At 30.0% G+C, this 25,834-nt stretch overlaps 1 protein-coding gene across 1 annotated transcript; it reads left to right on the forward strand.

Moving 5' to 3' along the window:
- Positions 1 to 6,755: 6,755 nt before the first annotated feature.
- On the forward strand, positions 6,756 to 19,045 carry LOC108771543 (probable multidrug resistance-associated protein lethal(2)03659). The gene is made up of 14 exons (XM_018536857.1): positions 6,756 to 6,832; positions 7,936 to 8,217; positions 9,254 to 9,684; positions 10,167 to 10,323; positions 12,007 to 12,209; positions 13,032 to 13,468; positions 13,665 to 13,879; positions 14,427 to 14,645; positions 15,233 to 15,425; positions 15,547 to 15,723; positions 15,955 to 16,411; positions 16,553 to 16,928; positions 17,540 to 18,236; positions 18,787 to 19,045. The coding sequence occupies exons 1-14, from the start codon at positions 6,756 to 6,758 to the stop codon at positions 18,928 to 18,930; spliced, it is 4,065 nt and encodes a 1,354-aa protein (XP_018392359.1). The 3' UTR covers positions 18,931 to 19,045.
- The last annotated feature ends 6,789 nt before the right edge of the window (positions 19,046 to 25,834 follow it).

Raw genomic sequence — 25,834 nt, forward strand, 5'->3', positions numbered from 1 at the left:
TTGAATTAAATATGTCTAGAGTATGAGTATATATATATATATATTATAGTATAATATATATATTAATATACATATACATATGTATATTAGAATTATCAATGTATTAATATTCATTATTCAATATCAATAATTTATTGTTATAAAAGTTTTACGAATGCAAAAGTGAAAAATGACGGAGAGAATATTTTTCGTTGAAAACAAAGAGAGTTCTAAATGATTAAATTTTTTCCTTGATTTGATTCGCATAAGAATATCGATATTTATTCTATTTGAGAAATTGAGAAGTTTGTAAAACACGTTCACTTGCTTTCGGGATCGTTATGGAGCTCACCTTTGCCAAATGTCGCAAAATTAAATCGAATCGCCGAACCTCCAAGCCGCAATTTGGCACGTGTTCTAAAACGAACCCGAGGTATTTTTTTTTTTTGATGATATTGCTCGGAAAGGAGAACATGTCCTTGAGGATAAAGATGCTCTGGTCACTCTGAATCTTGCGATTTCGATGCTTTTTCATTATGTTTTCCTGTAACGGCAAATTGTGCTCTTATCAATGCCTGCATTTCGCGCTGTCACGCGTGTGCTTATCTTGTGTAATCTCGCGTATTACCGCATGAATCGCGAGAATCTCGTGAGTCATCTCGGTCATTAGCGACATCCCAACTAGTCACGGACTTGAGCGAAGTTACAACGCCGAATGATAAAGCCGTTTTATACGATCGTTACGCGGAAAAAGAATGCATGCGTATATGTGTGCGGTACAGCAAGGTCCCGAAATTACTATCTTTCATAGATACCGCGAGCAATTGGACTGCATTACGATGGTATTTTATTATGTGTACAATGTATATACAACATATTGGACTGAAGACAATTATTATAAATTGAAATTAATGATATGTAATTCATTAGTTTATTTAAAATATCGATATAGCACACTCTGAGAGAAAAACTTTGATATAACTATTTGTTTCATTGACTAATAAAAATTTTCTTAATTTTTATGAAAAAATTGTGTTGTTCTAATTAAAATTTAATTAACCTAATCAAATTTTGATTAAAACGATAAATTAGATTCGAACAACACAATATTTTAATGAAAAAGTAAGAAAGTTTTTGTTAGTGACATATCAACAAAATAAATAGTTATACATACCAAACATTTTCAATGACATTATTTTATGGATATTTAATATTGGTACTAATATTTTTTGTTTGAGATTATTTGTAGAATATTTATGAATATTTATAGAATATACCTAAAATAGTTCGAAATTCTGTTTTGAACATTTGGAATGTTTTAGGAATATTCTATCAGAAATATTTCTTAGGATAATTTTCTGCAGATTATTTACGGCTGAATCACAGTCGTGAATTATATTATTTTCGCGTTGACTATGCCTTATATCTTTTAAATTTCTAATCTTCTTCACAATTTTTAAATAAATATTTAGGGATGTTCTTTTGATAGGAAATGAAAGCTTTTAAATTGAGAGGCCAATTTAAAAAAAAATATTTTTTTACTCGACAGTTTAATATATATTATATATGTACCTATATGTCACAACATTAGACTAAATGGTATTTAATTACAGTAAATCCTTTGGGGTTAAAAATTGAAGAAGCCGAATTTATTGATCTGTGATTCTCTGTGCCATTGTATGAGGAGCAACGCTTCTATTTGAAAAAATTACGTGCAAATAGTTTTAAAATATAACAATTTGTAATTAATTAGCGTTCTGAATTATATATGAATTATAGACACTCGACTTACATACTATTTTACTATTTTTTCAGAATTTTATAATAGTTCTGAATAATATTTAAATGATTTTAATTAATTGTTATTTTAAGTATAACTTAATGAAAAATTATTTACTCAAGTTGTTGCTTTCAGTAACAGATAATTTTTCGTCATTAAGTTGTATTTAGATATAATATTGACATTTGTTTTTTCCAGATCAATTTACGAAATTGATTGCACTATTTTTTTTAATCAGAAAGCGATGGAAGGCGTGTTAAATAAATTAACATTGCCGTCTCTTTTATCAACGCAATGAAAGAGATCGACGCATTGCGTTAATATAACATGAGGGTCAATTTACGTCATATTTCTTATCGATCATCGCTGCGACGACGATGAATTAATTTTAATCGATTTTTATGTAATATGAGTAACGTAACAGGGAATTAAGCGAATGAATGGAAAAATGTAATTGGGTCGATTCTGAGCTGATTAGTGAGTTCACGTCAATTTTCTGAACTTGTGATAGTAGTAAATCTACACCCGTATGAAGCTGGCCCCCCAATATTAAAAAATCGATTTTTTTCTTGATGCATTCGTTTGCTCATCGTTTGCTCACAAATGCTCAGTTGGAATTTTCGTTTGCTCACTCTTAGTTCAAAGTTTTATAAGAATTGTAAAAAAAAGTAAAGTGTAAATTAATCCGAGGTTAAAGTTAATTTTGTTATTGATAGAAATGGACATATAAAATTCTAAGCGCACGATTCCACTTATATTGGCTAACTTTTCGTCTTCAGAAGACGAAAATATACAACATATTTTCACAGGTATCACGTTCGAACGACGCGGTTCGAAAAATTATATCGTTTTTTTTTGTATGAAAAAAGACTGCGTTACGTCGATTCTCTTTCGTATAGTTTTTTCTTATCAATGATATTAATTAAAGACTGTTGCGCAACACGTTTTTGTCATTTATTTTATTATATAATGTAAATTTAATACACGATATTGAAGTATTTTACCTGTTAAAGATATTTACGTTTTATATTAGCGTTTCTTCCAAAGGTCTCGATTTAATAAGTATGTGTGAGTTCTTTAAGATAAGATTTTCAAACTTTATGAACTGACTTGATCTGAGAGATCCAGAGGAATCTTCACTTAAATAAAGGAGGTGGAGATTTGTTGAAATAATATATACCTAGTTATTGATTATTATTGTATTTCAACGAACAAGCATACTAATTTAGAATACAGAAAATACATTTGGTGAGAAAAACTATTGTATGTACATCTGATTCAAGGATCTGTTTGAGTATGATCCATATTGTGAGAAAAAAGTGAGACCTCTGTTCTTCTCGCAGAGAATACTTACAGGATCTTTGAATAGAACTGCAAGTTTGGAAATGTCTTAGATAAAAAAGAGATCATAAACGAATAGTGCAATCGAGTAAGGTAAAAATGGCGGAATGAAGTTTTATATCAAGACTGTCTAGACGAAGTAAAATTGCTCTAAAATAAATTAACAATAGAAAACTTTTATATTAGAAACGTTTTGCAGCAAATGTGTTACGGCACTTAACAACAATTATTTTATCGTTTCTTTCTGATATAGAGCCGATCTCTTTCAGGCAGATCGTCGGTACTTTGTCTGTTTATAACGTTTCATGAACTTCACAATAAATTGCTAAAACTTTCTCATGTAATAGCTGCTGTAACGATAATTTTGATTTGTTTTGATGATCACGCAAAAATAATGCTAATTGTACGCTGTACTCATTTTACATCCGGTTATAACACAATAACTAAACCGAACTGAAAATTTAAATCTTACAAAGTATTTTTGATTAATATGTTGCCAACATTAACATCCAAAAATTTTACTCATACGGCATAGAATTATGAATAATATACTCTTGTATCACTGACTGTACATTATACTAATTTTTAGTTTGTGATTATTAATATAATTAATAATATAATTAGTATACAATGTAATTTATCATTACAGATTCCGCTAAACACGCACACAAATAATATACACAAAGTGTTTCATTTTACTTGCCTACTTTAATTGAACATTTAAGAAAATGTATTTTTAAAAATGTTATATGATCTGTATATATGTATCGCGATAGTTACAATTTATGAAATTATAAATTGTATATATGACTTTATCGTTATAAGTGGAAAATTTGCTAACTTAAGAAAATCTTTATTTTAAATCCTTCATAATACAGTTAAAAAGTAAGACAATGAAATAAAAAAATGTATTTTATAGGGGATGAACAATTTATGACATAATTGGAATTTCAAGATAACTATAATCTTTATCTATAAAAAAGTATTAAATATTAAAAAAAACTTTTTTAATATTAAACCTCAATTATCTTGGAAATCTGATGTGCTGGAATTTTTTAATTAAATTTTGTAATTTAATGTAATCGATTGCATACTTTTAATCATGTCATTCAGTTACATTTTTCATATTAATTATAATTTTTATGATACATCCTGAGGTGTTCAAACCTTGCAATAAAAGTGAGAAGTTAGAAATTAGCATAAACCTTGAAATTTTTTTTATGCTTTGGTATAAAAATACTATAATCTCTCTCTCTCTCTCTTCTTTACGATAAACATACATATTATTTCTATTATTCGTGGAATGTATTTGTCTTATTTGTAATCTGCTAAGGATCGGATAACGTCTTTTTCATCGATTACTATAAGATTACTTAATTCTTGATTACCAAAGCTCAGTTGATTTGTTATCGTTTGAGAACAGATCTTTTTATATCGTTGAAGATTTTCCGTCTAAGATTTCTATTTTGTGCGTTGATTAAATTTTCCATGGATATTTCCTGATTTCTTATGAATATGTGCACATATCCAGAAATAGACTGCTTGTAAATAAAAAAACTTTGTACGTATCTGCGTTAACAAAACACATATAAAATTCGTAAATGTTGAAAAAGAGGCGTTCAAATAAATTTCTTTGAAAAAAATTTTTTTTATCTTTGCTTGCATGCAAATCTATAATGATTATAATGAAACCGTTTAATTCATTATAAAAATTTAACGAGGAGCTTTTTAATTAATTTTTTGGAAAATTTGAACTGTTAGAAAGTTGAAATTATTATGATTGTTAAGACAATTATAATGATTAGTATGGAGAGAGAGAGATTAAGATGACAATTAATGAAAAAAGACATGAGTTAACAAGTAGTATAAACATTACAATTACTATAAAGCCAGAATTTTTTGAAAATTATTTTATGCTTGCTTTAAAATATTTTTTTAGATCTTTTGGAATATATTTATTACGTATCATTGAACAATTTGTGAAGTCTTCATGCAAGTCTTTTTGTGATTCCTTTATATATAACAATTTAAACATAAAAGAGAAAATAAAATAGAAAACCTCTAGTGTGTTAACCGCTTATAAATAGATAAACCACTGATTTCAATTACAAACCGAGTACAAATAGAAGTTATAAAAGACTAGTATCTTATCTACTGGAACATACCAGGTAAATAACCGTAGAGTTGTATTAAGAATAATTATTTTGTTATTATTGTACACATGAAGCTTTATTATAGCTAGTAAATTATACGAGTAGAATCAAAAATTGCCATTAAATTAGATTTAAAATTTCAATTGTAATTGCCTTAGGTCTGATTGCACCAACGTGATTTCGATTTTAAGCGAAACTTAAACTGTCTCTGTCTCTGTCTTTCTTTCAGCTTTAAAACGAGATAGATAGAGTTTTAAGTCTCGCTTAAAATCAAAAAGTGTTGGTGCAACCGGGCCTTAGAGATTTAAACTTTAATTGCCTAACTGAATCACCGTAGATTAAATTATTTCAACATCTTATAGCCGCATATCAGAACGACATGCGGCAAATATCTTATAAGAGCGACATACAAGGATGAATCAAATATAAACAAAAATTTTGCTCTGGAGTCTAGAGAAGATAAAATATGAAGGACGATGCAACGTTAAGGATGTTTTGGTGGGAATGTAGGAGGGGATTTCTAGCCTGAGAGCGTCCTCGAATCTATATGGCAAAGAGATGCAATTGCAATTCATCGCGATTATACTATAAAGTAAAATATTAGCAAGCATTAGTGCAAAAGGTATGAAAATTGTAAAATGGAGTAATAAGGGTATTTTCTGAAGAGAAATATAATAAATAATATAATATAATGTTACGAATAAATTTATGGGGGGAGCAGGATAGTTAAATATTAAAAAAGCAATGATATAAATTTATTTTCTTAAGTTAAAAATTATATTTGATTAATTTTAACTTTCATGTATGTGAAAATGTAAATCAATCGATTTCTATGGTTTTCAAAATGCACGTAGTAAATAATAAACAAAATTTGAGTCATTTAGAGTATATTTAGTATATATGTGTATATATATATATATATATATCGACATTTCGTATATTTTCTTGGATTAAATTGAGCAGTGGCAATCTCCAAGAATGATTAAAAATAACTCAAATTGGAAGTATAATTTAACATTATGAATTTAACAGCTGTTTTTGTTTTTCGAGTTCTGTTAACAAGTCGTATAACAACTTGCAACAATGTGAAACTCGCGTGTCGAATAGCAAAATAACTTCTTCGGGATCAATATACGTTTACAATCGGATTATGTGAAAGCATATTGCATCTGTTGATGATAAGGTGATATTGAAGACTATCAACGTTATTCGATTCGTCATGCATAACGCAAAGATAAGATATTGCGGACTTTAGTATCAAATCATAATTCCTCTTAGTGAAGGAAGAAAAGGCAACGGTTAGGATCGTGTGGCAGTTGCTTCACAATTGGTACCTAATTACTGCCGAGGTCTCTTCGCCATATTCTTTCTCTCTTTCGCTGTAATAACTAATGCTGTGGAATGTAATTGCGGCGTGCGCACGTATACGTAAGGTTTATGTGTTACGTGTCTATTGAAGGTTCATTGTACCTTTACAGAAGAGACTTCTATGAGGCGGCATCATGGATGGAAAAGCGTATAGCGAGAAAGTGAAGAATCCCAGAGCGGGTGCCAACGTCTTCAGCATCTTAACGTTCTCGTAAGTATGAAAAGCAACAGCAGATGTCATTTGCGATATAGGTAGATAGTTAAGAAAGATATAATTGAGAACGAAAGTAGTGCGGGTCCAAGAAGGAATCCACAGAATGCAAGAACTTATTACGTATAGTAAAGTTAAAAAGTTTCCGGAAATTAATACTGATTGAATTTATGGAAATTTTATTTCAAATTTTACTTCTTTCTTAATCATCTTAATTATTTTACTGGTGTCTAGGTACAATGATGTTTATTCCAATACATTTTTTAGAATAATGAATTAATTTTTGACATAAGACTAAAAAATATTTCTAATTCTTGTGTTCCAAATGTTTAGTCAAGTTTCTACAGTTTTTAATTGGCTTTTAATGATTACTTTTTACTTTTAAAATTGAAATCCGAGTTGCGTGAAGAAAAAACAATAATAAATTTATAATATTAACAATAAAAATTTATAATATTTTATTCACACAACAAAGAGCGAAAATTAAAATGACTTGCATCAAGTTTTTTGTATTCTTATCTTCGAAAGGATAACTCATCATGATTTAAATTCGAAGATTTGTATTTACTAATTGCATCTTTAAACTGTTGAGGATTATTTTGTGAAATCCAACAACTCCACGTTTGCATTATGTATGAGTTCAATAAATATTAAAAGACATTGTTATATTAATTGCAATTATCTAACATTATTTTAAAAATAAATAATAATACAATTTAAACAATGTTTAAAAAAATAAATAACATTATTTTGTCGCTAGTTATATTTAATGAACGCAAAATTTTTTTATGTTTAACATATTGTTCGATAATTTTCAATTCTGTATGTGAATTTTTATTTTAACGTCGAGTTTTGTGCGAGAAGAAGATTATCCTTGATCTTAAGTCCTATTTGATTGTATTAAATATCGGCATTGTTTTTATCTATTTAAAATTAGAAGGAGAGATGCAAATTAATTTTGTAGAATGAACATATAGCGGTATCTTCAAAAATAAAAGAAGAGATTAGTATCTCAACGAAAGAAGCGTAATTCAGGAACTGGATGAATTACGCATAGTTCTTGCGAGTAAAATGTGTGTGTGCTTTGCTTTTCTTCTTCGCAGTTGGATCCTACGCATTTTCTGGGTGGGTTATCGCCGAGATCTTGAAGTAACTGATTTGTACACACCGCTTAAAGAGCATACAAGTGGTATTCTTGGTGTTAAAATAGCGAAGGCCTGGAAAGAAGAATGCGAGGCGTACCAGTGTCGGCTGGATCAGGTCGCGAAGAGCGGGTCGCAGAAGAAGGTCAAGGAGCCCAGCTTGATGAGAGTCCTCATCAGATGTTTCGGCTTCCAGACTCTACTATATGGAATTATTATGGCCGTTATGGGGATCCTACTCAGGTACAATTTTCCTCACTTCTCATCTAAAAATCCTCCTGTAAAGATTCATCCAAATTTTTTATATTCCCTGTCTTGACAAGAACAAAAAGCGATACAACTCATTGGAAAACTTTGAAGATTTCTGTAGAATTATATCCTTTCATAAAGCAGTTTTTATCAACGAGTCTTTTCCATGGTATTTTTAATTAACTAATGAATTAATCAAGTGAGGATTATTTAATCAACTACATTAATTTGTAGAATTGTAAGTTCAGAATATCACTTAGACATGCAATTACTAATTTAAAAGCGAATTAGACGAATTCACAAATTTTTAATTTCTATTGAGATTTATATGTTAAAATCTAAATTGTTAAACAAATCTTAGTTTACGAATTTCTTAATTATCTAATTTAATTTCATGATTTGTTTAAATGTTTAAATAAAATATTATTTAACAGAAATTGGAACACTCTAAGTTCCTTCTTCTGTAGAAACTTTTTTTATGATGCGATCGTTTATGAGTTAAAATAAAAAATCATCTTGGAGTTCATCAGGAATTACCAGAACATATAAATTGCTCTTCTAGCATGTATGCAGAGTAATATTGTGTTTATCGATCCGTTGATTCACTTCTACTGTCCTTGAAACTGTCCACTAAATCCTCTTATCATTGCGTAAAATGATGCTACTTATTTGATCTGTGATATTAAAAGAGGAAGATATAACTTTATTATTAAATTTCCGATTTATAATAATTTATTTTTACTTTCTTACTTATCTCTAATGTTAATATGTTCCTAAACTAATTTAACAAATAGATATAAACCGCTTCATATTCGACTCTATTATATGGTACATTAATCGAATTGACCACTTGATCCGATCTCTTCCATAAAATCTCCTCTGGCTCTAATTAATTATATTGAATAATTCTCATTTTTTATCTACATAATATGAATCAATTTTATAATAAGTTTAGTTATATCTATTTTTTAAATGAGTGATAATCTCACTCAAACCTTTCGTACAACTTGAATTTTCTTTTGTGATGTAGAGTGATGCAACCGTTGTTGGTGGGCCAAATGCTGCGCTACTTTAACACCATAAACGTCGATAAGTCCTATGCGTACGGATGTGCCGCTGGTGTCATTTTGTGCTCCGCTCTCAACGTGTTTGTCATACATCCATACATGATGGGTATCCTACATATGGGTATGAAGGTCCGCGTGGCCTGCTGCTCGCTGATTTACCGTAAGACGTTGAGAATGACTAGAACCGCATTGGGTGAGACAACAATTGGCCAGGCAGTTAATTTGTTATCCAATGACGTCAATAGATTTGACGTCAGTATCATATTTCTCCATTATCTGTGGCTCGGGCCCTTAGAAACCATCATTATCACGTACATCATGTATCATGTAGTCGACGTTGGAGAATCGTCTATTATCGGTGTCGCTTCTCTGTTGATGTTCATCCCTTTACAAGGTAAGAGAGTTACTGCTATAACTGTTTCTAATGATAACAGTAATTGGGTAATTGAGTTGAAAGTTACTTAATATGTGTGCATGTTTTGATAATATGTGTAATTTTGATAAATAGTAATTAGCCAATAATTGATTTTAATAAATAATAATAATTAGCTAATAATTTATTTTAATGAATGGTAATCAATTAATAATTTTAATGAACACAACAATATATAACAAATAATTGATTTTAATAAATTTTAATTTGAAATCTTGAAATTCTGTTATTTCTGAACTGCAATTTTTTAACATTTTCTAAAATATCAGAATTTAAAAAAATCTGTTATTAAATTTTTTTAATTTTATGATTACATTTCCAAATTTCCATATTTATTATTAAATGACTAGTGAACCTTTTTTGCTCAATTAACAAATTTCGTTGGCGTATTATCGCAAATTACTCCGTATCGTAATTTACGTCCCATTCCCGAAATTTCTCAGCATGGCTAGGCAAGAAATCGTCAGAGCTGAGATTAAGAACCGCCATTAGGACTGACGAGAGGGTACGATTAACAAATGAGATTATCAGTGGAATTCAAGCGATCAAGATGTACACTTGGGAAAATCCGTTCAGCGCGCTCATAGAAAAAGCAAGGAAGTAAGTACTACCAGCACTTACATTGATTACGCAAGCAACTCGTGCTAATTGTATTGTACGTTGAGAAACGTGACCGTTAAGGAAAAACATATAATTACGAAACATATCTACCAGCACTTTTGTAAATGAAAACAGACAGTACTTAAATGTATTTAATGCTTATTGACAAAATTTTAGATTTTACATCCTAATTAGTTTCTGAAAGAATGATAAAAATTTCAATGTTAATAATAGTCACGTGACAAGACAATTGCGATATTATGTGATATTTCTTGTAATAATTATATGACATTGTGTGTAAAGCTGTATAAGCTCTCGTAGAACATCCTGCGGATGTATTCTTTCGTCTTCGATATTTATATTCTATATCGAGTTGAGTCATCGTAGACAACGTGAAAGAGCGAATCGACGCTTGCTTTGTTTGTATTTCAGTTGTTATCGCTGTGAGACGATCAGATGAAATGATAATAGTCGACGGTGGCGGTTTTATCGTAGCGCACTTTCATTGTATTTCTATATTATTTTTAAATTGAGACGTAGTCTTTTAATAGAAAATTTCGCGATCAAGATATCTGTGAAAGATCTTTTTTTTTTTAAATATATTTTTTTATATTAACTTATATTAACTTATATTTTTAAATATATATATATATATATTAATTTGAATATATCAAATATGTATATACGTAGTCTGTTCTAAAAATAATGAGACAGTTTTAAAAATTTATATTAGCAGCATTGGGTACATTAAGTTATTTCAAACAATGAGATTATGTGTATTTTTGTTTATTATAATAGTTGTGTAAGAAGTAATTACAAAATTAATAACGGAGTGCTTTACCAAAATGGAAGTGTATTACCAAAATGGAATAGGAAAATATTGAACAATGTTATACCATCAAATTTTGTGTCAAACTCGTTATACAAATATTTGGAAAGTTAACAAAGATATTTTTGGAGACCAAGCCTTCTATCGTGCACAAGCTTTTCATTATTCTATAATTCTTATTCCATCAATAAAAAATGTGTGCACAAGAGATAAGGCTTTTAGTCTCCATAAGTTTTCCTTAACTTTTAAGTGTTTGTACAACATTTTCATTGAGTTTGATGCAAAATTTGATAACATTTTGTTCAATATTTTTCTTCATTTTTTATGATTTTTTAAAACATATTGTTACTAGTTTGCAATTAATTTTTTTATAACGATCGACCAGAAACACTCAATCTCAATGTGTTTGAGAGAAAGCTTAAGAATAATTAATTATTTTTGTAACTCTCCTCCCCAATTATAAATTTAAAAAGACCAGTCATTTTTGGAACACGTATCTATTTTTAGAAATATATGCTTGATTTATATATAATTTTTATCATAATTAATATGGAATAAAATAAGATGATATACATATTTAGTATTAAATGTCTTAAATATCGATTCGTGTTATCACGTTCATACTGTTAATAAATATTTTATAATTATTTGAAGTTATATTCTATTGAGCTAATCGTGTTAAATTTAAATAATTTAAAAACAATATATTATTTTTTATAATTTTAAAATTTGAATGGCTTCTATAATTCTTGATGTTAAATTACGGATTCAATAAACCTGACATTTATTTACGTTTTTGGTTTAGAAAATATGAACACAATTCGTAAAAAACATTAACAATACGAAATTCGCAGAAAGGAAGTTAATGTCATCCGATGGGCGTCGTATATCAGAGGTGTCACCTTATCGTTCATCATCTTTACAACGAGGATGTCACTGTTCATCACTGTGTTGGCTTACGTACTATTCGGCTACAAGATAACAGCCGAGAAAGTGTTTGTGATAACCGCATATTACAATAGTTTACGCACAACTATGACTGTTTTCTTTCCGCAAGGTATATAATTAGTGCTGTGAATGTAATTATATATATATATATAGTATATATATTCAGTTTATGAATAATGAATGTTGACAGTGTGACGCTTGCAGGGTTTCTTTGCTAATTTCTTCACTTCTCCCTTATTTTTTATTTCTTTAAATTTCTTATCTCTTATCTGTTATTCTTTTTTTTTGTTTCTTTCTATTTTTTCTCTTTTTATCTTTATTTCTTTTTTTCCTTTTAATATTCTCTTTATATTTTCCTGATTAGAATGATTTCATAATTACTAAATACTTTATTATCTTTATACTATAAATTTTAGAATCCTTTTAGGTAGCAAACACACGTCATTTTGACGTCAATTGTTCATTTACTGACCATGGCTGACGTCTTAATGACGTTCTAATGTCGCAAAATTATTGAGTCATCGCGAGGACGTCATTTTGATATCATGTTTCCAGGACATTTCTAAGCAGTAATAAATTAGAGTCTCGGGGTGTGTTCCAAAATTGACTGCCAGTACTAAAAACCTATAGTGCTCGTGACGTAAACTATAGATTTTCAGTACTGGCAATTTTGTAACACAGCCTAAGTAGCAATTTGACGTCATATAATGACGTTATAATGACGTTACTATATGACATCATCGGTTTCAATTTTTGATCACTTGACGTCATTCGTACCAACATGACCAATATTTAACGTCAAAATGACGTATGTTTGCTACTTAATGTGTGTGGGCTATTTAATAATTACATTCGTTAACTATGAGATTCATTATTCTATGTTTTTAGTTTCTTCTGTTTATTTATTTTGTCTTTATGATATAACACTCAGGGATAACACAAGTAGCGGAAGCGATGGTATCCATAAGACGATTACAAAAATTCTTAATGTATGACGAATTAACACCTTCTATAATCGAAACGAAGAAGGACAATAAAGAGAACAACACGAAAGATGTAAAAGAGAATAACAAAACTGCGATGGAGAATAATCAAAACAATGTGAAGGAAAATCGATGTGAAGAAAAGATCGAGCAAAAGAACGACGATACGATGATACGTCAGCCAAGCTATATTGAGCACAGCATCTCCATCGAGAACGGCAATGCCAAGTGGCTTGATTATGAACGAGAAGACACCCTACAGAATATCAACATAAAGGTGAATCCCGGCGAACTTATTGCTGTTGTCGGCCAGGTCGGCTCGGGCAAGAGCAGTCTATTGAATGTCATCCTAAAAGAACTAAGTTTGCAAAAAGGTTCCATTCAAGTATGTTGACAATATCTCTTTAAGTAATTTAAATACATAAATATATGGAATAAACAATTTTTTATCTATGAAAATAAACTATTTTATCAATTTATTAAAATATTCGTACATATGTATTTTTAATTAATCAAAATAATTATAAATTAATTAAATATTTTATATATATGATTATTTTCTTTTAAATATTTTTTTACAGATAAACGGAAAAATTGCCTATGCCAGTCAAGAACCGTGGCTTTTCGCTGGTTCGGTGAGACAAAATATTTTATTCGGAAGAAAGATGGATCAGATTCGATACGATCGTGTAACCAAAGTGTGTCAGTTAAAAAGAGATTTTAGCCTACTGCCTTATGGTGATAAGACGATTGTAGGCGAGAGAGGTATTAGTCTTTCCGGTGGCCAACGTGCAAGGTTGGTTTTACAGAACATTTTGATAAGATAAAATATACAAGATATTCAATAATATTCAAATTTTGAATTTTGAATTAATAATTTCAGAGATTCTCTTTTAATTTTTTCATAACTTTTATTTGTTTTATAATATTTTAATAAATATTTGTGCATATATATTTAATCTCTGAAGTTAGCTTTCATATCAACTCAATGAACATTTAAAAATTTATGTTTACATTTGATATGAAATAAGAATTTAGATTTCTATCACAATGTGTGTGTGTGTGTGTATGTGTGTATGTGTGTGTGTGTGTGTGTGTGTGTGTGTGTGTGTGTGTGTGTGTGTGTGTGTGTGTGTGTGTGTGTGTGTGTGTGCATGCGTGCGTGTGTGTGTGTGTGCATGCGTGCGTGTGTGTGTGTGATTTAACTTCCGTTCAAATCAAATTTATTTTGTGAGATATTATACAAACTCCAATTAACCTGTTTGGAAGGTTTTGCATTATATAAATAATTATAGAAAGCATATTAGTTACACACACATTAATAAGATTCTAATAATTAACAGAATAAATTTGGCGAGAGCCGTTTACGCTGATACCGATATATACCTCATGGATGATCCTTTGAGCGCCGTGGACGCTCATGTGGGCAAACATATGTTTGAAGAATGCATCGACAAATACCTACGAGGCAAGACTCGAATTCTCGTCACTCATCAATTACAATATCTTCGCAACGTCGGTAGAATTATTGTTCTAAAGGATGGAATTATTCAGGCTGAAGGGTATAAATGATTTTATTGCACTTTTTTTCTATCTTTTAAATTTGTATCTAAATTATAATCTTGTTACAATTTCTTTGTTGGAATAAGATTACAATAACATTGAGAATACACAAATATTTTGTGCTATTTATTTACAAATAGATTCTTAACTTCATGATTGAATCCTTGGCTTTTTGAATTAAAGACGAGAAAGTGGGGCTAATAATATAATTTGTAAATTAGAAGAGAGAAAAAAATTATCTTTATTAAGAATTTTTTTTATCAATATATGGCACTGGATATGACTTAATTATACTTTTGAGAACAATGACCTTTAATAGATTTGATCACTTCGGCTTATCTTTCTGATTATACAACGAAACAGTTCTATTTCAAGTCCTTACATTAATCATCTATTAACGTATCAAGAATCATTATCTTTCCACAGACAATACAAATATTGACACGATGTTCAGTGCCCTGTAGCGAAGTACAAAACAATGATCTTGTATTATTTTTAGACAATTTTCTTATATATAAGTTCAAACTAATATTTAAAATATCGTCACTTCTATTGTTTTATATGAATTTTATTTTTTGTTCATTAGCACTTACGACGAGTTGGGATCTATGGGAGTAGACTTCGGTCGGTTGTTGGAAAATCAAACAAAAGCGGATGAGAAATCTTCTCACCCGCTTTCCACCTCGGCTTCCCTTAGCCGTAGTAATTCTTGCACTGCCAGTATCACGTCATTAAGTTCTTTTATGACAAATGATACTTCGAAACAAGAACCTGATGAGGTAATTAGGATACATTTTCTAACTTCTTTTCCGAAGTATATATATATATATGTATATATATATATAAAATTTTAAATTTTAACACTAAATTAATTGGTAACATATTAATCGTTAATTTCAGGTGGCTGAGATGCGAACAGTAGGCACTGTTTCTAGCGAAATATATACGAGTTACTTACGTGCTGGTGGGAATTGGTGTGTTATATTCTTAGTAGCTACGCTTTGCATTTTAACACAATTAGCGGCTAGCGGCGGTGACTTTTTTCTCGCGCAATGGGTTAATATAGAGGAAAATTATGTAAGTGCATCACTATATACAAATTAATAAAATAATTCGATGCTTTAACATTAAATAAGATGCTTATAAGTATAAATTTTCTTTTTTTATAACTCATGAAAGAGATGTTCATTGGAGAGTTAAATAGAAATATGAGTTTTATATCGAACTTAAAATTGGAAAAAAAATTACAATCATATGATTTTTCTTTATTTAATTATGTTTCTTTATTTAATTAATTTTATGACATAGATGAACCAAACGGATGAGGGTGTTGCGGAAGATTTCACAAGTCCCCTTACTCGTATGCAGTGCATCTACATATTTAGCGGCCTGACTGTGCTCACAATCTGCATCACTCTGATTCGCTCGTGGGCTTTCTTTTGGACGTGTATGCGGGCTTCAATGCGTTTACACGATCATATGTTCCGCAGCATTAGTCGCGCCACTATGCGATTTTTTAACACGAATACATCAGGACGTGTGCTTAATCGTTTTTCGAAGGATGTGGGAGCTGTTGACGAGATGTTGCCAACTGCTCTTATCGACTGCATTCAGATCGGATTAGCACTGTTGGGCATCATCATCGTGGTAGCTATCGCGAATGTGTGGTTGTTAATACCCACAGTGTTAGTCGGCATTATCTTTTATTATCTGAGAATTTTCTACCTGGCCACCAGTCGCAGCGTAAAGCGTCTCGAAGGCATCAGTGAGTATCTTAGGCCTGTCTTTCGGAATAGTTTTTTTGATAGAATAAGATTTCAGATTAAACTCAAGTTATTAATTTCATTAAATTGACGATAGATTTAAATTCTTCGGTAAACTAAATAGAATCTCTAATTTTCTTTAGCCCGCTCACCGGTTTTCGCTCATCTGAGCGCGACTCTTCAAGGGTTGCCAACGATCCGCGCGTTTGGAGCAGAAGCGATCCTCACGAAAGAGTTTGATAATCACCAGGATCTTCATTCATCTGCGTGGTACATCTTCATTGCTTCTTCGCGCGCTTTTGGATTCTGGTTGGATATCTTTTGTGTGTTGTATATCATGTTGGTCACGCTAAGCTTTCTCGTGCTCGACAACTACAGTCGAGGTTCAATGGATGGCGGATATGTAGGTCTAGCGATCACACAAAGTATCGGTCTGACTGGCATGTTCCAATGGGGCATGCGACAGAGTGCCGAGTTGGAAAACCAGATGACCTCGGTGGAGCGCATCCTTGAATACAGGTATTCGCTTATGAATATATCTTAATAGATTTGTATTATGTACGCATTATCTTCATTGTTTTATTTTATTGAAATATGAATTACCTTTATTTCATATTTTATATCTTTACTTATTATCAACTAATTAAGTTTTTATTCAAATCGAAATAAACACAGGATTTAACAATTGATTATAAATTTCATATTGTGCCACGTGCTATTCTATTATTGATTTTGTATTATTATAGCCTTCTAAATCTTTAATTTCTTCGAATTCTGTGTGTTTGATATCTTATACCTTAGTGTCAAATTTATAAATTTTGGGATCCTGATTGAGATATTTTTTGTTATTTTTAAGGAACTTTTGTAACTCTCAATGACTAGGCTGTATGCTATAGTTATAGTCATTAAGAGTTATAGAATAGGTCTCTAAGTTTCATGATTTCTTTAGTGTTGATTATTTTAACATTTTATTCTTTAGTATTATACTTACGTTCTATAATTTTTCATTTGTCGAAACTTATGAAATCTTAAGATACAGAAAATATTAGGAATTTAGAATTTTTCTAAATATCTTACTCTTAGATTCTTAAATAACATCGTTAACATTTTTTGCTTTAATCCTTTTCTAGCAAAGTGGATAGTGAGCCTCCTCTCGAGAGTGCCCCTGATAAAAAACCCAAACCCGAATGGCCGCAGAAAGGCAAGATGGAGTTCAAGAACGTATTCCTGCGCTACGCGCCGCTGGAGCCACCAGTGCTCAAAAACCTCAGCTTTGTTATCTTTCCTCAGGAGAAAATCGGTATTGTCGGCAGGACCGGTGCTGGCAAGTCATCTTTGATTCAGGCACTCTTCCGTCTGGCTGATGTGGATGGTCTGATTGAGATCGACAAAATCGACACGAGTCAGATCGGTTTGCATGATCTCCGTTGCAAGATCAGCATTATCCCACAAGAACCTTTCCTATTCTCTGGCAGCCTAAGACGTAATCTCGATCCGTTCGATTTGTATCCAGACGAACCTCTTTGGCGGGCTCTTGAGGAAGTCGAATTGAAAGAAATAGGCTTGGAGGCCCACATCAATGAGGGCGGTTCTAATCTCAGTGTTGGTCAGCGGCAGTTGGTCTGCCTGGCGCGTGCTATTGTGAGAAACAACCCGATACTCGTGCTAGACGAGGCGACCGCGAATGTGGACCCGCGAACGGACGAGTTGATTCAGACAACGATCAGGAAAAAATTCGAAAAGTGTACGGTGCTAACGATTGCCCATCGGCTCAATACCGTTATGGACAGTGATCGCATCTTAGTGATGGATGCTGGCAACGCGGTGGTGAGTTAACTTTTTTGACGATCTTGCTTTTTCGTGTATTTTTTGGTGAACCATCAAATGAACTTAAGTAAGTCAAGATATCTTGCCTTGTCTTTGTGATTGTGGCGAATCAATACAATTATGAAGATATTCTTATGATACATTTTATACTGCTCCTTTCTGAGTATAAAATTTATAATCTTGGAGATCTTTTAAAGTAGCATAAATTATATGTAAATGTATGAATATTTTATTTTTTAATTTTTATGTAAAATTTTTTTATTATTTTTGTATCGTTTTATTAAAGTAAATTTGTTTGAAAACAAATCACTTATTTGCTAAAATTACAAAATCCTGTGACTAGATAGTAATGATTATCTTCTTTAAAGTGCTTACAACTATTTTTATGAGATAAACAAGTGACGGTTTATTTCACAATTATAATGTCTGGTACATATTACGTAAATGTTTTATATTTGACATGAATTAAACTGTATAACGAGGCTTTATAACGAGAGCAGATCATAAATCTCAAATTTTTTCTTCAAATGCGTACTTTTATTGTGTGCAGGAATTCGATCATCCCCATGTCCTGTTGCAAAAGGAGTCGGGCTACTTGAAGAGCATGGTACAGGAAACCGGCACAGCGATGGCGGAAGCTCTGGCTGGTGTTGCTCGCAACTGCTATCAAAGTCGCGGATTTACGGTACTTTGATGCATTCGCGGTGTCAAATAATTGACATCGTAATAGGTCGCTACGAAGGTTCCGTCAATTTTTGCGAGTAGTTCTTAGGCAAAATTCTTAGGATTTGAAAAGTTAGAAGAAAAGTGAAACGCAGATGAATTGATTAGTCCAAAAATTTAGAATTTACAGTCATCGATATTAATTCTCTTACATTATCTTCGTCTTCTACATTCATATGTTCATTCTTCCAATATATCATAGTTTTCTAAACTTTTCAGTTAGAATCATTAGTAACTCTTCCATTTCCTGTAGAAATGGTAATTTAAAGCAAATACATGAAGATGTTATAGAGGTTGAAAAAAAATTATGACGTTGGATTTTGGTTATCATAATGCAAATGTAATTTAAAATTAATTAAGTATTAATGGAAAGATATATAAAATTTAGGAAATATTGTTTTAAACCTAAACAGATGATGAGAAAGAAAATTGACGAATAAGTGTAGAAAAAGTTGATTGATTTTTACAATCTCGGATTTACGAATTCGAAATTCCAGAAAGTTAATTAGAAAAATTTGGAGATTTAAGGAACTCGAGAACTTGGAGAATGCCGAAAAATTACGCAAAAATGGCAAAACTTTTGTCTGCGAAAAATAATAAATTCGTAATCGTTTTGCTGCAAGCTGCACAGTTCTGTCTAGCTGGTCTTTTCATTTTAATAATCGCTGATTTTTTGCCACTTCAATATAATGATATGCGATTATTGCTAGTGCATGTCATTGCAGCAAGCAATTAGGAAATCAGTATAGTTCGCGTGGATCGCGACACAACCGTAGTTACCATAGTATTATTACATAATTTTTATATCAGTCCGACCTAAATATTTCATTAGAAACAATGAAGCTTAACCCGTTTGTTTACCGATATTTTTTTACCATCAAACTGCCATAAACGCTTTTTAGGAAAAAATTGTTTGTATAATACATGTGCATATGTAAATTTGTTACAAAAAGATGCGAGTCAAATATTAGCACATAGATAAAAAAGATATAATAACAAAAATGTGTGTGTGTGTGTGTGTGTGTGTGTATATAGAAAAAAATGTGAATGTAGAGAAAATAAATTATTAGTCTCACACATACATGCTCTTTTTCGAAGTTCTAATAACTTAAATTCTATGAAATCTAAAAACTAAATTGTCTCCAATTCATGGCAATTTAAAAAACACAAGTTTTGATATCGCTTTGATGGTATTTAGATTCCAAACGTGATTCGAAAAAATTTGAGATATGGTTTAATTAATTTAATTCGATTTTGAAGAAATAATTTTCAAAGTTGTAACCGCTATAAGATCAGTCGGTGAATTAACGGGTCGATTTGTACTTAGGGTATAAATAGTGCAGAAGAAAGACTTTTTTATACTCATTATATATTCCGATAAATACGTGTAAAGAATATTTGAAGAAAAAACCAATCACAGCAGGTCCATTCGTATATTGATACATTTACCTCACTTTATCGAGGTTGTTTGTATTTGTAATTTTGTAAAAATTTTACAATGTTTTTCCTGTCGTACTGGTGCTATAAGTACAAGAAAGACCAAAAAGTAAAAAAGGTGCCTCTAGAATTTAAAGCTGAAATACTTAAATGCAAAGCATGCAACGACATTATTTTCTATTATTGTTCTCTTGTTACTGTATTGTTATTAATAAAATAACAAGGCCCAGGGTACTCAACTTTTACGTAAATAATACAGGATTATAAAGCAGCGAAATTAAAGTACTTAACGCCTTTTTAGAAGATCGTGTTTTATACGTATATTTGAGAGTTTTTACTAGGCCTAAAAAGTAACAGCTGAGTGTCCCCGATCGACTGTGTTAAGCCCTAAACACAATGCGAGGGAATAGCGATAGCGATAAGTTTCAACCTATCAAAAATGCGTATTCCGGTGTATTTGATTTCTGATAAGTTGAAACTTATCGCTATCGCTATTCCCTCGCATTGTGTTTAGGGCTTTATAGAAAAAAGAGCTTTGAAACAAGTAAAGAAATCATTCTTAACAGAGATGTTAAACAAATATATTTGTATCGATGATTCTTTTTTGGCTCGTAAATGTAATCTTTACAATAATAAGATTGGAATGTAATATGTTTTTTTTTATTGTTTGATTGTTATTAATCCTTTATCTTTCAATTTTTATATATATACCACTGATGCTGAAACATTTTGTAATTTCAATGTTTTAAATTAATCTTTTATTTGGTGTATTTTTTTTTATTCGTGTATATAATACATATTTTTAATCTTTAAACGTATATTTTTTTATTTTTTAATGAATAATAATCACTATTTGGAATTCTAAATGCTGGGAAACTTTTGATTCTCCAAAAATAATATTATATTAATTATATCGAATCGTTATATTATACAATTTGTGTACTATGTCGAATAAGTAAAGGCAATTGGGTCGATCTGAGATACTCCGTGTAGGTTAAAATTGCTTCTTGCTCAGTTTTTAATCTATTTTCTGTTATTAGTATTTGCAATCATCTCAATAATTTTAAATAATCAAATTTGAATAATAAAGGCTACGAGTCAACACAAGATGCTAATATTAAACTTTAATACCGTGAAATCCAGTAAATTAAAGTCAAATGTGAGTACAAGTTGTTGATACGCACAGTAATAAGAAGTGAATTTATTCAAGTTACTCCTTTATTCTATTGAAATAACAAAATTTAGAATATTTCGATTTTCTTTGGAGTCTCATCTTTAACTAATATAAATTTAAACTTTAATAATTTAAATTTAAATAACAAACATTTTAATTAAAACCATTTTTTTATTGTACCATAACTGCTATATTTTCAGGGTAAATTTTAAGAAATAATTTTTTCCGTGAATACGTACCTACATTATCATCTTCAATGTGGTCACACAGTTAAAATAAAATTAATAATAAAAATACAAATAAAGTTACATTATTGGTAATATAAATAATGTAAAAAACAATTGTTTTAAACCTTCTAACATGATCGAATACTTTGCTCACAATTCCTCCACTATTCATCCTCGGGTGATAATAAAGTTTTTGTTGTAATGACTTCGCTTCTTATCATTGTCGTCAATAATATATTAAATTTCATCGTCAACTTTGAATAAATTTGAAAAGATTTCAAAGGTCTATTTATCGTCAGAACTGTAAAATTTGTTACAATATTGTTTCTCTCAACCATTACAAAATAAGACTTAACCCTTGTGTACACAACCAACTTTTTACCATTAAAGTTAACGTTGTTAATCCCTTCCTTACAAACAAATTCTTAAAAATTTTTAACTACACCATTTGCTAAAAATTGAGTTAAATAACGACGATCCGGACGTCCCAAGCGAAATTTTAATTTTCAATCCACTTATATGCAAACTGTGTACTTACATGTACCGTGGTGAGTACCCAGGTACTCGGTGCACACAAGGGTTAACTGTTCGAAGGTAAAGTGAAAAATAACGATTTTTTTTTAATTATTAAAGTTTAGTGTTAGCAATTTACATCTTGCGTTAACTCGTAGTTTTTATTAATCAAATTTGTTTTTAAATTATTAAGTATAAATATACAGACTTTGTTTAAGTAATCAATCGTAACATAATTTTTAAAGTTGTATACGATGTTTTTAAGCTCACTCCCTGGTGGAAAAATTTTGCTGAAATTATTTCACGTTTTGAAACGCTTTTTAGTAAAATTTCAGCATTTCAGTTTAATTTCAGCGATTTTTCAATGTGGTAACAAAAAAATTCGCTTTTAGTGGAATTTCAGCAAATTTTCAGCAATTTCGCTGAAATGTTTCAAAACGTGGAATAATTCAGCGAAATTTTTTCAGCAGGATCATTGAAGCGTTTACTTTGTATGTTGTGTAGTACAATTGTGTTATTATAAATATTATTATTATTATACTATAATATTATTGTACTACGATATACAAATGTATAAACTATATATCATAGTACAATAATATATTTTAGTACGATGCATGTGTTTTTATGAGTTACACGACAAGATACAGTTATGTATTAATTACTATATACAATAATATGTATATAATATAGTACGATTATATATATTCTTGTATTATATATACGATACAGATATGCGGTGTATTTGGTTTAAGTGTGTGGACTCGGTTTGAAGAATAAATTTATTAAAAATATTTTCAATTAAACAAAGAATCATTTTGTTTAAGAAAATCTCGTATTTAATTTTTTAATGTTAATTTTTTTATTACGAAAATTTCATTAACGAAAATTTTAGATTATTTAGATAATAATAAAAAATGTTTATTATTATTATTAATAAAGAAATATTTTTAATTAGTTTTATTTTTAAATCCTTTTTTAGAGTTTTATTTTATTGTTTTAATTAAAATAATATATCTATTTTTTATTACGGTTTTATATAATAATAATTACTGAAAATTACTTTGTTGCATATTATTTAATTAGCCACAAAATAACTTTATTAAACTGTGATAAAATAATTATATTATTTCATTAAAGAAATAAAACTAATTAAAACATTAAACAAATTTAAAACGTTTGATTAAGTATAAAATCTTTTTAAACAAGAATGATATTTGAAAAAATTTCTTATGACCCTATTATTCTAAAAAAGTTACGGAGTAAACAATTGAACCAAACTTACGAAACGCAATCATGTTGTAATCGTCATTGTCAATATTTATTATGTATGTAGATAGGTATGTTGTACTTTTAGGTAAAAATAAATTACAGTACCTTACATACAAGTGCCTACATTATGTAATGTAATCATTGTAAACAAAATGTAGATAAAAATGATTATTTATGTAATTACTTGTTATATGTATTTTTCCCCTCTACTTTTCTTTTTTAAGGTTCCTGAATATTTACCTCAGCTATATTGAATTGTAACGCCATAAGCGCGAAATGACATTTAAATTTTTATTGCATTCAATTTGTAAATAAACACAATTTGGATAAAACAGAATAATGAGAACGCTGTAAAACACTTGTAAAAATGGCCCGAGACATTACCCTCATTACCCTCCCTGACAGTCAGTAAACATGTATAGTCGAGAAACGTTTGTAAAATAAAAACCAAGCATGTACATTGAGTTTAGAAAAACTAGCAAACGCAATTTATGTACCTTTTACAACTCAGGAGTCTTAAATTACACTGTTCTTTAATTAATTATATATTGTACATATTCACATTACGATGGTAATAAAGTAAAAAAAATGCACAATTATTACAAAACACAGAATAAATATAATAAATTGAACTTATAAAAAAGAGTCAAACAAATTGATGGATCAAATAAAAAAATGTAAAGTAGTAAACGCAAATTCTAATGTTTAATTAAAGATATGTAAGTACATGCAACTGGACACAGTTGAATGTTTTGTTACTTACTGAGTTACGTAAAATTATTCATTTCAGAAGAAGCTATTAGCGGAGAATTATAATAATGGAATAAGATGCCAAAAAAGCATCAATTAATTATTAAATTGTTAATCAATTTAATTCGTGATAGTACTACGGTAGTTTATTAGAGTTGCGTTTCAAGATCGACAATTGTTCAGCGCGCAGTTTAGAAAGACTACATATATCAGTATATAAATTCGCAAAATTATTGTATATAAGCAGCTAAGATCCAAGCTAGACTGTTATAGGCTTCGTATTCGTATTAGTTATGTTGTTACATTGACGATCTTTAAAATTTAATATTATAAGTTTACTGTTTCATATTTGCGGACATTTCTTAGACGTCGTTAAATCTTATAATTAAAAATTGTCATATTAACTTTTTGCTTAAAATGCTAACAATAAAAAAAACGGTACAGCGATCTGTCGCCTTAAATAAGATCTTGCACAACAATTAGGAATAATCCTTAATTAGTGTGTCTACAATCGTAGGATTTATCAAAATGTCAACATTCTTTAATTTAATTTAATTATATCGCTGAAGATAACTCGAAACAAGAGTCGAAACGTAAAACGAAAAGCAAATTTGAACGACATAAAGGTTGCTCAATTGCTTTATATATTATGAAATTTATTCGCTAATTGTAACTTGCGGCCGACTCACATTACCTGTCATTTTTGTTATAATTTATTTATTAATAATCTTAATGTTGCAATATGCGTATTCCACTATAAACAATTACATATGTTTGCACATGTCATTACTATTTGCATCATGAATCGATGCAGTTAATCAGGCACGCATAATAACGTAAATATTTATCCCAATTTTTAATGAAATCACTGGTAAAAATTTTTCAAAAACAAATATAAAATTCAATAAAATGTTAATTTTTTCAAGAATTTTTTTTCTAACTAATTGTAATGTACACACATCGATCACGTGATCAAATATAATGCACTGTAAGTACTCGATACTACGATAGTGTATGAAAGAAAGAGACAACCTTATCCGCAGTAAATTATCGCAGTTCGCGACCATTTTTTTACATAGAGGGAATAGACTAGCACTTTTCGGTATCTATGAGTTCAACTATGTGTTTCAGTAGTTGTCCCTGTTCTTTGCAACATGTTTTGTAACAACGTTCAATACTGCATAACTTACGTGTCAAACAGAGAAATAGATTTTTCAGGTTTGATTACGATTACCATTGGACTACGTAAAAACACGCATACTCTGATAGCGATATTAAAGATCACCATCGTGCATTACATAGATAAGATATTGCAAATTTTATCAAATCATATCTAATCTTTCTCTCCAAGCGAAGGAGAAACGACGACAAGAATTATATTGTTCTACTCGTATACAATATTATAATAGTTATTGAAATTTCTTTGTCGTATGCTTCTTTTTGTCTCTTCGCAAATAACGTCGTTAAATGTAATTGTGTGCACATATGTGTGAGATGTATGT

This window comes from Cyphomyrmex costatus, unplaced genomic scaffold, assembly GCF_001594065.2.
Source record: "Cyphomyrmex costatus isolate MS0001 unplaced genomic scaffold, Ccosl1.0 scaffold160, whole genome shotgun sequence".
NCBI classification, from domain to species: Eukaryota; Metazoa; Arthropoda; class Insecta; order Hymenoptera; family Formicidae; genus Cyphomyrmex; species Cyphomyrmex costatus.

Excerpts from the sequence above, each read along its gene's own strand:
- LOC108771543 (XM_018536857.1), top strand. The coding sequence starts at position 6,756 with ATGGATGGAAAAGCGTATAGCGAGAAAGTGAAGAATCCCAGAGCGGGT. Across the intron at positions 15,426-15,546 it reads CGAAACAAGAACCTGATGAG|GTGGCTGAGATGCGAACAGT; the intron begins GTAATTAGGATA and ends CGTTAATTTCAG. Across the intron at positions 16,929-17,539 it reads GAGCGCATCCTTGAATACAG|CAAAGTGGATAGTGAGCCTC; the intron begins GTATTCGCTTAT and ends ATCCTTTTCTAG.